This window comes from Diabrotica undecimpunctata, chromosome 7, assembly GCF_040954645.1.
Source record: "Diabrotica undecimpunctata isolate CICGRU chromosome 7, icDiaUnde3, whole genome shotgun sequence".
NCBI lineage: Eukaryota > Metazoa > Arthropoda > Insecta > Coleoptera > Chrysomelidae > Diabrotica > Diabrotica undecimpunctata.
In genome coordinates this window covers 112271150-112285542 of record NC_092809.1, presented here as the reverse complement: position 1 = coordinate 112285542, position 14393 = coordinate 112271150, and the positions used below count along the sequence as shown (strand labels likewise).

Here is a 14393-nt window from a genome sequence, read left to right as displayed (position 1 = left end):
CTTCTGGTGTGTTATCAGTTTTGGGTAAAATAACTCGAAGATTAAATACATTTATAACTTTCGGTGAAATTCGTTCTTCTAAATCAGTTAGGATATTGTCTAAAGGGGTAAATAAATAGATCTTTGGAAATATTCTTCGCAAGAGTTAGCAGGTTGGTTTTGACGACAGGTTTGACGAGAAACTATACGAGGAGTCTTCAGTTCAATGTCTAGTTGTTTAGGTATTCCCTTTATTTCATAGTAAAGTTTGCTCAAAACAGATTCAGCATTTGATCTTTTATTTTGAAGAATGCATTTAGTGTCCTCTATGGCCTCAGTAGCCTTCTTCAAGCCTAATTTTGGTGACTGAACAAGACGACTAAGTGATATAGTTATACCTAAAACATTACTAAGACAAACTACTGAAGTGAGAAATTCTGGTCTTCTAATAGTTTTCATTATTGAAATTGCATCAGCTGTAATCATGTATGAGCAATAATGTATGGGCGATAATTCTATCTCATCGATAATCGAACGATTCCCTGGCACTCAAATGACGAATTGACAAAATTTGAAAATCGCTTAACTCTGAATTCGCGAAAGTCGGGGTAGCGTTAGTCGAGGTATTACTGTATTCAGAATTGTTGATTTTTTTAAAGAGCAATGTAAAAAGACATCCGCATAATTCTACACTTACCCCTAGAATAAATAAGTTTGAATCATTTTAACTCTTGACATTCTGCTTATAGGGTTAATGGGTTTTAATTAAATTATTTTTTTTAGGATTATTTAATTGATATATAATTTGGGGGGGGGGACATGACCCCCGTGATCCCCGCCCTTGGATCCGCCACTGCCTATGGTTCCTTTTTTTAGTTTGTTGAATGTAGCAGGAATAAACTCTTTTGTAGTTTCTTCTTCTTCTTCAAGTGCCATCTCCGCGGCGGAGGTCGGCAATCATCATAGCTATTCGGACTTTTGAGACAGCTGCTCTGAAAAGTTCATTTGATGTACATCCGTACCACTCTCTCAGGTTGCGCAGATATGACATTCTACGCCTCCCTATGCTTCTCTTTCCTTGGATCTTTCCCTGCATAATCAGTTGGAGCAAGGTGTATTTCTCTCCACGTGTAATATGTCCGACATATTCTAATTTTCTTGTTTTTATTGAATTTAAAATTTCCATTTCTTTGTTCATCCTTCCCAGAACCTCTTTGTTTGTGACGTGTTCTGTCCATGATATTTTCAGAATTCTTCTGTACACCCACAGCTCAAATGATTCCAGTTTTTTCATTGATGTCGCATTCAAGGTCCAAGATTCCATTCCATAAAATAAAGTCGAAAAAACATAGCACCTTGCCAACCTAACTCTTAGTTCCAGTTTTAAATCCCTGGTACATAAAACTCTTCTCATTTTGTTGAAATTTGCTCTAGCCTTTTCTATTCTTATTTTTATCTCCTGATTGTAATCATTTGTGGAGTTAATCATTGTTCCCAGGTATGCATATTTGTCCACTTGTTCGACGTTGGTTTCGTTTATTAGAAGATTCTCGTTATTTCTTGGAGTTTTCGATATTCTCATAAATTTCGTCTTCTTGACATTCATTGTTAGACCACTTTTATACTCTTTATACTCTTTTCCATACTCTGCTATTCTGGTCACCAGTCTCTGAAGATCTTCAATGTTTTCGGCTAAGATCACAGTGTCGTCCGTATATCTAATGTTGTTAATGGGAACTCCATTTACCTTTATTCCAGCTGTTTCATCCTCAAGAGCTTTTTTCAGGACCTCTTCGGAGTAGGCATTGAAAAGAATTGGCGACAATACAATTTTGTAGTTTATATTAGTCTAAATAAAGAATCTACAACATCACGTAAAGAATTTTTACTGCAACTCTCGATGTTACTAACGAGGGACTATCAAAAAGTACGGGCTATGTCTACCAACTTACCTTTTCCTTTTTCGTCTTTATAGAAAATTCGTTCTTCGTACTCACGGCGATAGGTCCCAAGGTACTTTAAAATGTTCTCTCGTCGCCGAGTCTACGCCGAACGCCTACCTGCTAAACCAGACTCTCCTGTTGTCATCCAGCGATTCGGAAGCGGAATGAACGCAGTAAGGCCGGCATCACTTTCAAAGCACTACCTTCATTCATCCACAGACTGTCAGCAAGGAGGCTCCCTGTCTCGTTCCAGGTAGCGCGTGGAAGACCCTCATCGCTCCTAGTACAGTATCACTCCAAGACGATCATTTCCTCCTTCCCCACCGTCTAACTCACCAACTTACCTAGAACCATCAGAATTAGGGAGATATGTTACTTGCCAGCGGAACAAGTAACACCCGGGACTCAAGGTCGCTGTGCCGTTTGTGATTGGCGGAAAAATAGGAAAACATAGGAAGCATATTATTGCCAAATATGCAAAAAATATCTGTTTGAAACATGTTACACCATTGTGTAATTTATGTTATAAAAATGTTGATTAATATTTTTTAAGTTTTTTTATTACAATTACTCTTTATTTTGTTTTGTTGGGTATTCAATTAATTTATTTAAGTTCTTAGTAAAGAAATTTAACAATATTTAATAATTTTGTTTTTAATTTCAGAGTTTTTTTATATATTAATTAATCACTATGAAAACTAGCTAACTTTTCATTAAAGTAATATAATGTTGGAACAAACGCATATCTACAAAATAATATGATCATATATTCAGTAAATAAAATAATTGTACACAATTTAAATAAAAAATAATACTGACCATACTTTCGAACCTGGTCTTGTGCACTGTGTGCGAGTATCTGATCACAGAAAATTGGCGCGAGTAAGGGAAGGTTAAAACACGGTAGAAAAAATGTTTCAAACAAGAAATGTAAGGAGATAATATTGACCAAAAAAATGTATGAGTACTTTTTGTGCAGAATGAATCGTTCTCTCAGAAACAACGCTTGAAGCGGCAGGCGTTTTTAAATATCAGTTATTCGCGAAAACATTTTTTTTAAATAAAATTTGTATTAACTCTGTAAGTTTTACCGTTGAGTTTTTTTATTACAAATGTTATACAAAATTACAGAGATTAAAAATTTTATATAAAATTGATGTCGCGGGCGTAACTGACATTCAAAATCGCCTGCCGCTTTAAGCGTTGTTTCGAAGAGAACGGTTCATTCTACAGAATGCTAATAAACATTGTGTTTTCAAAATTATCTCAGCTACATTTCTTGTTTTACACATTTTTTTCTACAACATACAGATTCTCGGTAAATCGATGTTTTTCGTTCCTTCCTCCACTAGGGTGCTTTTAGAGGAAAGCAAACTTTTTTGCTGGTTCAATATTTTCATAGTTGGTCTATTGGAGAGTCTATGGTTTGTGTTGTTAAATCTATTTGTTTTTAAAGAATTTTTCATAAAAAAATTAAGAGTTCTGAAGAGAATATTGTGACATTTTTAATCTTACCGCAATTAACTTTTAGGGTACCCAAAAGCAGGCTGCAAGATTCTGTGAATATCACGAGATGCAACTGGTAGAAGTTAATAATGAAATTAAAAACGCTGATTTGAAGTGGCTTTTGTTAGATACAAGTAAGGATTGTTCTTTTTATTTTTAACAACCAAATCTTTTAAATCTTCAGATCATGTCATGTCGTTTATTTTTGGCGAAATGTTGTCACTCACTTCACTACAATTATATGCTGAAAAACTATCTGTAAAAATATTTTTAACTTTATCATAATTGCATATAAATTTGAAAACTGCCTTTGTTGTGCGATTGTCCAGTTTTTATTTACAGTCTTTTAAGACTTATTTTAATTGATTTACAGTATTTTACCACTAACACCAAATCAATTTATTAACATTTATATATTAGACTAACTCCCACAATTAAATTTATCTTTATTATATAGGCGCTTTAGTCGTTCTAGAACTTTATCCGCGTCTCTAGAATACCTTAGAACTATCTGGAAAGCGGTACGTTGACGTCTTGTGACGTCAGACCGTTGGAACTTCGCGCCGTTGATGAACACCTACTTTGACGAATATCTTCTATCTAGACAGTCGTAGGTCATTGAACGCTATTCTTTCATAGGCAAGGGGCTGTTATAACAATTTTATTTCCAAATAGTTTCTTCTTTATGGAGAAAATAAATAAATTTCCGTCGACACCATATTTTTGGAATCTGCTAGCAAAAAAATCGCGTTACACTTATCTGGAACAATAGTTTTGAGTTCTGGGAACGTACAAGATTAATAATAATCCAATGATTACAATCGAGTCTACTTATTACTGTACAAGACTCATCTTGGTATATTATTAGCAATTCTTTGTAAAAGTCTGCTATCTTGAGAATCTTTTTCCTACTTACCTTCGTCTAAATAAATACAGACTGATACTTAAATAATTGTAAAAAGGAAACAGTAGATTATATACTTTGAAATATTACGATTTAAACCAACTTTCTTTAATAAAAATGTTGATACAAGAAGACAGATACAATATACAATTAAAGTTGAAACTTAAAATTTTATTTTTCTGTGTAACTTTCATGTTTTTGACATTTATGTTTTAAATCGAATTATACAGTGTATTTACAGGAGATATATGTAAAATCAATTGTCTTTCCTTTTATTTCGATACACTCTTTATGAGTACGAGAAACCAATTCGCCAAGGATTTTTGCTTAGTTAAGGAGATATGTTGTGGAATGCAGTTTTAGATTTCCCATTTCTCTATTTACATCTTTATCAACGTCTGTTTTGCCTTGAAATTCTAAGAAGGCACAGATTAAGGCAAAAATCTGGATTTTGGTTTCGTTAATTAGAAATCTTTGGATTTCTAGTTTCGTGATTTATTATCAGACGTCGGTATTGCGTCCATAGTCGACAGCAAATATTGTTTTCACTTCAGAGCATCTGTAAATAGTCGCTCCGAAGATTACTTTTAGAATGAAATACGTATAAGCGAATATACAGAGGCACTATACGTGAAATCAAATCTTAACTGTCTTTCCTTTTATTTCGATACACTCTTTATGAGTATGAGAAACCAATTCGCCAAGGATTTTTGATTAGTTGAGAAGATATATTGTGGAATGCAATTTTAGATTTTCCATTTCTCTATTTAAATCTTTATTAACGTCTGTTTTGCCTTGCAATTCTTAGAAGACACAGATTAAAGCAAAAATCTGGATTTTGGTTTCGTCAATTAGAAATCATCGGATTTCTAGTTTCGGGGTACAAAGAATTATAATTTAATGTAACTAATAAAAGACACCACGTATGTCTCATACATGGTTTAAATTTGAGTCAAAAAATATTACAAATACATTATTTCAACAGAAAGATATACCTGTTAAGACTTTAAAACCTGATATAATCGCATTTTACAAATCAGCTGCAAAACTCTGATTTAACACAATTACTCCAAGCAACTAAGAAAAAAAAGACAAAAAAAAGTATGAAATACCTTTAAATAAAGTTAACACTTTTTGAAATAAAAAAATTAGTATGCACATTTTTTTACATACATCAGTAGGATAATTAATAACGAGTTATAGGATTTGACATTAAATATTTTACGTTTTATATTAATTAAAGTCATAATAAAATACATTTTTTTTACAAAATAAATTAAGAAATAGTTTAACTGAATAACATTAAATGTTTGTCAAAGTAAGTGTTCAATATGTCCACCATTATCTTCAATAACTTTATTAATACATTCCATAAAAGTTCGTCTCATATTCAGTAGCATCATTGGTTAAAAATAAACTGCTGTAAGATTTATTTCTTCTTTTAAAGTTGGTTGCCAGTTTATGGGATTCTTGTATTTTGACATGTTGTTTCATTGCGCCCCATACACCAAAATCGAGCTGATTAAAGTCTCGGATATTTTGGTGGCCAAAGAAAATGACTACCACGACCAATCCAGCGTTTAGGAAAGTTTACCATCTTGCATGAACTACATATTTTGCCTTAAGTTTAATGACAATTTTTCCATCAAATCAATAAGATCATTGCGTTTAAAATGTAAATAATTCTTGCGATTCAAATTACGTGGTATTTCGCATGGCTCTAAAAAGTACATATTATATTCAGTGATTCTACAGTATTCACTGCCTTCCCTCGCTTAACCGTTTCCATCTCCCTCTGTTGTTCCATTCTCCATCGTTTAGGCCTCTCTTACTCATGGCGTCGTCTACTTCGTTCATCTTTTTATCCATCTGATGTCGCTAGTCGCTAGTTCTTCTTACTTTTACTCTTCTCTAAAAAATAATTATCAATAATTCCACACCATACGTTTATTTTAAATTTATGGTGGAAACTCCTCTCTCTCTCCTAATATGAGGATTTCTAGCGTCCCAGAAATGATTTTTCCCTAAATTAAAAACACCACAGCGTGTAACTTTAGCTTCGTACTTAAATAATACAAAATCGACGAGGAAATGGTTAAGATTTTGCCTGTTTCGGATATCATTTGCAAATCTGCATCTTGAAGGTAAATCACCTGTCAACAGATTTTGCACAGATGTTAAAGGGTAAGTGTTAAATTGCTCACGGTGTAAGATTTGTCAAACTAAATTTTGCTGATTCCTAGTGCTGAAGATAAACGTCGGTCGTGTAATAACTTGAGAATCATCGTCAACACGAACCAATACTTAATCTTCTTGATCAGGCGTAATAATATGCGGTCTACCTAAGTTGTCACGTTTAGGACAAAATGAACCACTTTCCTAAATTCCCAAATAAATGTTTAAAGGTTTGGTGATTAGGTTGCAGCCTGTTTGGGTATCTTCTCAAATATTCTCTTTTCGCTGCACGCCCATCAGAATATTGCTGACAATAACAAGCAATCATATCTAGATGACATCAAAGCTGGCTTCAAATAAAACGTTTAGTAATCGCAACATTTTGTAAAGTTACACAACCGTATTTGAGCTCTTTTTATAAGAATAAACTATTAATTATGCTTATCCATAGGTATTCAGTGCTTTAACTCACAAATATCACAATTAAGAATAAAATTATTAAGCAGCTGATTTGTAAAATGCGATTATGTCGAAACCTATGTTGAATTATTATCTTGAATTTTGAAGTTAATAATAAGAATATCTTTATTTTTTTTATTAAAATAACGTATTTTTAATATTTTTTGACACAAATAGCACTAACTTGAAGAGCAAAAAAGTTAAGTTCAAATTTATACCAGATATGTGGCATATGTGACTCCACCTCCTCCCGTCCTCTCTCAGCTGCATAGAAGATCCAATAGTAAATCCAATAGTAAAGATCCAAGTTCCAATAATAAACAAGGATATCGTCAGCAGGAAAAACTTTATGTTGAATAAAATTAAGGCTCAAATCATGATAATATATTCTCATTTAACTTACACTAAAAAGATTGCTAATTTCGAAGAGGTCTGCAGATTTAATTATCTCGTTTACATCATATTACATAAAAAAGAGGCTGTAACGAGAAAATCACATGCAGATTGTCAATGACATGTAATGTTACTGTAAAACTGACTCGTGTCTGGACAGAGCAATATCTCAACAAAAGAAACTAAAACTATTGAACACATTAATCTTTCCTATTGCAACATTAGCTATGTACGTATCAGACATGGAGATTACCTAAAGATTAAACAGATCATGTTTTCTGTACATTTTCTTAAGTTTTAGACTAATAAGTGCCAAAGTTTCTTTAAACTTTTGTATTGCGTATTTTTAAAATTTTCGCACTTGTTTCATTAAAACTAACAGTGTTGAGTCATTATTTGAAGAAATAATAAGAACTAAATAAAAAAAATCATTTGATGTACTTAATTTTGACCATTTACAACTGTCATTTATAGTACCACGATTACTTGTTAACAAGCATTTAACTTTTTTTATATAATGGTCGTGATACTATCATAATAACATCAGTCTGTTTGAAAATTACCTGTCACTGTTTTTGGTAGGCAACCCGTTTTACGTTTACTATAACTATTTAGCTTAATAGTAAAAATTTAACAGAAATGTATATTCTAACGATCTAAACAGTTACAGTATATTTCTGTACCATCCGTGAATAAGTGGATAAGTCAAATTTTCGTAAAAACAAGATATCTCAATTTTGAAATAGTTCTCTTTCAATTTCGTCAGGTGAATAAATAAGTAATTTAAATTTGCAAGAATTTACTTGGCAGGAGCCCGTGAATATTTGGATTTGACGATTTATTTGGTATCAGAACCGGTATATCGACTAATTTTAAAGAGTTTTAAATATTTGTTTGAAATAATGTATCTTGACTTGACCATCCGTGTACATAATATTCAGTCAGTGAATAACTAGGTTAATTTTGGGCACATTGCATTTTGCTTTATTTTACTTGGTATCTTCAATTTCCTGTTTATCAATATAAACAAAATAATAGGGGGTTTGACATTTAAATAGGGAGTAACTAGATATTCAAGGCTAGTCCGTCAGTTTTGGTTTTAATATTATGCAGTTAACATGCGAGCCGGTTTTTAACGACTATTAGGTATTTGCATTTAAAAAACCTAAACAGGATACTTGTTCTAAATGTGATATTTTCGAAACAAAATTAAAAGTTCTTGAGGAGGGACAAGAGAGGGACATCATCAGCTCGCAGACGATGCTTACTTCCAACCCCCTTTTTAACAGAGAACACTGTCTTTATAAGCGACAAATGTGGACGTTTAACCTTACTGTTCACGATTTAGCAATAAATGAAGTTACATGTTTCATGTGGGACGAATCAACTGCTGAAAGAGGTGACAATCAGATAGCTTCTTGTATTTACCGCCTTTTATCGGAACTTCATGATGTCGAAGAGGTAACTTTCTACTCAGATACTTGCGGAGGCCAAATAAGAACCAGAAAGTCGCTTTCATGTTCACTTTCGCTTTCACAAAACTACCAAATCTCAAAGTTATAAATCACAAGTTTTTGGTCAGTGGGCATACTCACATGGAGTGTGATACGGATCATGTCTTATAGAGAAAGAAACGAAGAGAACACACATTAAGATCAATCACACTAATAACTGGTATCAGCTGGTAAGATCCTGCAAAAGGAAGAAACCATTCAAAGTAGTGGTAATGAAACAAGAAGAATTCTTGGATTTCAGCAGTCTAGGAAAAGGAGCATTAATCGTTAAAAAAGTTAACACCGATGGAGAAAAGTTCCTGTGGCAGCCAGTACAGTGGTTCCAATATAATAGTTATATTGGAATAGTGAAATATAAGCATAGTTTAGACGTCTTCAATCCTTTTAAATCTGTAAATTTCCGAAGAAGAGGAAAGCACGTTGTACCATGCACATTGCCCCTTCTCGCAGACAAGCTTCTGCCAATTACTAAGGCGAAAAAGAAAGATCGACTTGATCTTTTGCCGCTCATCAATGAAGTTTTTCATAATTTTTGCCAAAATTTGCCCACTACAGATATGCAAGACTTAGACCTCGATTTGGAAGAGTTTGATGCAGATAATCAGTAGTTTTTTAGTTTCCTTTTCCAATTAAAGTTGGTGTTGCGTGTTATAAAGAAATAAAGTATCAAAAATTGTTTAATTTTTTGTCCTGGAATTTATGTACAGTAAGTACAATAAGTCGGTAACTCAACAAGAACAGAAATTTGGCGTGAATAAGTGGGTAAGGCTATGGCTCCACGAGCGACAGATTGTCGCTAGCAGTAGCGGTAAAATGTAGCTTGATAAATGAAAACAACAGCAGTAATACTGAGTGGCTCCACGAGCTGTAGATTGTCGCTTCGTTTCGAGACCGAGACGCGTCGTTAAGGTCGTGTCGCGTTGAAATAGATCCGGACCTATTTTTTAGCAGTAATTTGCAGCGCGTCTGTGGCTCCACTAGCAGTAATTTGTCGCTTGTAGCGGTAATTGCCATTTAATCGGATATGTTTGTTCTTGTTTTTTTATTTCTCTGTGTTTGTTAAGTTGTTTCTTTGTTTTTATAAATTACTTTAAAGTTTTTTCATACAATTTTTTGTCTCAAATCATAACAATTATAAGTTCTAAGAAAGAAATAAATCCAATATTTTCTTTATCGGTATTCTAGATAACAAAAATCAATGGATGGTTTTTTTTTCAATTCCAATTAACCGTATCAAACTGTACTTTATAAAAGATGCCATTATTAAACAAGAAAAAGTTGAATAGAGAGAATAAACAGTTTTTATTGATTTCCCGAAAATCTATTTTTTGGATTTCCTTCTTCGAACTGGTGATTAATTTCTATATAAGTGGTTGTCTTATCATATCATATAAATAAAATTTTAATAATTATTGTTTATAGTAAAATTTTATTATCCTTCAGTACTAATGTTTCGTTTTCGATAGCTTGGCGTGATTCATAAATAAAGGAATGCTACAAAGCAGATTTTATGTCACATCAAAATTTTTTTAATTATTGTAACATAAAAAAGCAACTTAGATATTGGAAAAGGAAGATTCATTACATCAACCCAATATGATAAATGAATATAATTGACATATGGGAGCCGTCGATCTACTTGATAATTCAATAGCGAATTACAGAATACGCAGAGGTAAGAAGTAGTGGCGGCCCCTTTTTATTCTAATGAAAGTTAAATAGTTAAATATTTTTTTTATTATTGTTAGGTAGATACGTGTATAGGATTGTAAAATATGTAATTTGAAATCTTACTTTAAGGTAATTGTTAATTTTTCTTCTGGGCTTAGGCTATCACGCATTGATGTATCCTGTTTTCGTATGACATCTTTTATTTCACATAATAAAAAATTAAAAGAAGACACTGACATCCTGTAATATTCAAAAAACTTGTCAGGATATTCCTTTAATTTGTTGTGTAAAAGAAAAAAATTTCCCTCTGTCCGTCTACCTGTCACTAGAACAGGGTGAATCCACCATTTCCGTTGTTTTTTAACCCTACGTCGACGGCGCAATGCCAATATTAAAGCAACTTTTTGTTGAAATGATAGATTATCCATACTACATTATTGTATTATCGGTCTGAATTTATTTTACTTATTTATTTATTTATTTTATCTGCTATATACACGGACACTATATAAACGGACAAGATACCACTGATTGTAGCTGCGTCATATTAACGCTCATGGAGCCACTACAAGACCAAAACGCGGCGATCTGCGTGCTGTAAACTGTCGCTCGTGGAGCCATGATTCTACTGCTTTACTGCCGCCGTAATTTTACTGCTACTGCTAGCGACAATCTGTCGCTCATGGAGCCATAGCCTAAGTTAGATATTTTTAAGCGTAAGTGATATACTCAGCTCATAATTATGTACGTCATTCGTTGCATGATTACCCACCAATTTCTATGAAAACGAAATTAAACTTAAATTTTTTATTCTTCAAAACTATTAAAATATTTAAAATGGCCATACTGAAAAATTTATATTTTTGATTTATCGACTTATTCACAGATGGTACAGATTTATCAATTAAGTAAAATTGCAATCTGAAATAAAAGTATATTATTTATCACATTCTCAAATTATTTTTATTTATTCTATATCAGTTTCATATTTTTTTGAGTTATGCCGTCTGTTGTTGATACTATTCATTCTCGTCGTGTAATATATAGTAGTACTTTCTCATAACTTTTTTTATCACAGTCTTTCTTCACTATCCATTACTGCTCTTAGTAGTCCCTTTTCCCGTTTTTGTTTTAGTTTCCAGTTTATTATTTGTTTTGGTATTTGCTGTTTACAATATAATTATTGTTTGTACAATATTAGTTGTTAATAGCGTATGTTATACGTGTTAACTCTGATGTTTTTATTTTAATATTGTAAAGTTTTTTAATATGCTTAAGTAGAATTTTTAAATATGTAATCTCTTTAAGACGTTGCTGGCCCTTATTGGATTGGCGGTAAGAAAAAATCCGGAATTTGGAGATGGCCTACTGCACAGGAAGATATAAACTATTCCAACTGGGCAGTTGGAAAACCAACCAGAACAGGTTCCAAAGAATGTATTCAAGTAGACATGATGGGCTTTTGGAGTGATGAAGATTGCAACAAAGTTCGGTATTTTATATGTGAAGTACAAATGTTTCCAGGAAATCCAGTTCCTACTAATCCAAGTGTGTCAACCGGTCAGTGTCCTGAACCGGTCATTAATGTTTATATTAATACTAACTTGGACGGCGATTCGTCGTCAAGCCTTGTGTCTTCTAAAGATGTTAAATTAAGTAACAGAGGGTACCAAGTTCTTGTAAATAATAAAATTAATTTGGATAAAAATACTGCTGATGGAAAGACTGAAAATGAAGATATCCCAAAAAATACTGTATCTGACTATGATGCATTATCTGGTTTGGGAGGACTATAGATGGGTAATAGAGTTTTGATTGTAAAAGAGTTAACTTGTATATAGAAATATTCTTTGTAAAATTATTTAAATAAATTAATATATACATAGCCACCTTATTCATAGTTAAGTTAAGTACTTACTGTTTAATAATAACGATTTCATTATATATATTATTATTCGCACCCTTAGTATTAAAAGGGCACATCTCGAAAATCGTAACTTTTGGGAAAACAAGATTAAAGATTAAGCAACTTCATCGTTTTCATTTACTCACCTATAACATTTTTATTTGAAAAGATAGATAAATAAAAATCTAGGTATACAATTTACAGTATTTGTACTCTATAATGGATAATCGAAATATTACAAAAAAATTAATTCAATTAAAAAAAAAAACGTTTCAAAAAATCTCTCCCAAGATAGGCCCCTCTCCCACTAAATTTCTTTAAATTTTGAAGGCATCTTACGAATTAAGCCTTTTAATGATTAAAGATACAATATGGTTTTAAGTTACAAATCTAAATATGGCTGTGTAATAATAATGTTTAACTACTTTCAATGATAAAAGTGCCTCTTGTAAAGGAATTAATAAAACATTAAATCGTAAAAGATTAACAAAAAATAACTTTATTCTCAAAAACCTTAAAAAGTAATAGGCATGTAGCATACAAATCCAATAACAAAAACTAAAACACTCTTTTTAGGGCAGTTATATAAAAAAAAACAGAATTGTCTTAACGTTTATAATGTAACACAAAACTAAAATAGTTCTCACAAAAAATTACTGAATTTACTAGACAAAAAAATTAACAAATTTTCTTAAAATAAAATCATTCTTCTTTTGTGCGAGCGCTTAAGATCTATCATATTTATTTTTTACAATCAGTCATGTTTGAATAGAATAGAATAGCTAACGACTAGAATAGTACCTAAAGAACTATGAAATATAAAATAGCCAGCAGGCTTAAGTTTTAAGTAATAGTCATAAAACATTTCAAAAATAAAACAAAGTATTAAAAAATACAAATAGAAAACAGTTACATTAACATATTATTATAGTAACATGCATGATAAGGGTCAATAAGTCTCTTAGAAATGAATTCTTTCAGATCCTGTTTCTTATTTAAACTTAACTCAAATGGCGCACTATAAACTGTTTTGATGGATATTTCTTCATTATCCAACATTTTCTTTCTTTTGTTTCTAACATTTATTTGTTTAAACGCGTCTTTGTATGATGTCTTATATTGAAAACAGAATGGGTTCCCTTTCGTAAATATCATAACTTTGATGTGATTCCATACGATGGTATTCTTCTCTTCGTCAACGTTGAAATTATATCCCTTCTTGACTTGTAAATCTTTCAAGTCGTAAAAGAAATCATGATTCAAAGTATGAACGATAAAAGGTTTCTCCGTTTTCCTAGCTCTCTGAATTGCGGTGGTGTATTGAACTGGTGTAAAGATTGGACCAGCTTTTAAATCTCTTGATATTTGTTTCTGTATCAGCATGTGTACATTGTCAACTTTATTTTGCGTATGACCTTTTATAAGTAATTTGTGAGTTATGCCCTTTAAGTTTTTTTATAGTAGTGACTGCAAACATGTATAAAGAAGCTATGTATTTATTTTTGTTTTGGCCACAACAATTATCTGTTACAAATGTTACGTTAACTTCATGTTGACCTGCATCCTCACAAACCTTCTTTAAAAAGTCTAGAACGCAACTTCCAATCTCCACTGCACCTCTTTTTCCTTGGGGAAAAACATCGAGAGGAAGAGCTGCTGCTAGAATAGTTCCAAAAATCATACAATAATTTTAGTAATATAAAGAACTTTTTTTAAATAAACCCATAAATTTTCGGAAGTTTTAGTAATATACAGCATTTAATCTTAATGTACCTTTATAAAACAAAAAATATAAAACAACACGTACCTCAAGTTTTGTAATAGAAGGGCTCAACTCGTAATGGGAGCGCTCAATAACACACCTGCTTCGACAGACATCGGCACCTTACTGAATGGGTCTATCTCGCATAGAAGATGTGTTGGCGAAGAGGGAAGTACGAAAG

At 32.2% G+C, this 14393-nt stretch overlaps 1 protein-coding gene across 1 annotated transcript in view; it reads left to right on the top strand.

Moving 5' to 3' along the window:
- Positions 1-12499, top strand: part of LOC140445719 (macrophage mannose receptor 1-like) — a 68400-nt gene extending 55901 nt beyond the window's left edge. The window contains exons 9-10 of the mRNA XM_072537998.1: positions 3454-3562; positions 11853-12499. Of these exons, the coding sequence (XP_072394099.1) occupies positions 3454-3562; positions 11853-12340 (597 nt within the window). The 3' untranslated portion in view covers positions 12341-12499. The remainder of the gene's footprint in view (positions 1-3453; positions 3563-11852) is intronic.
- Positions 12500-14393: the final 1894 nt, after the last annotated feature.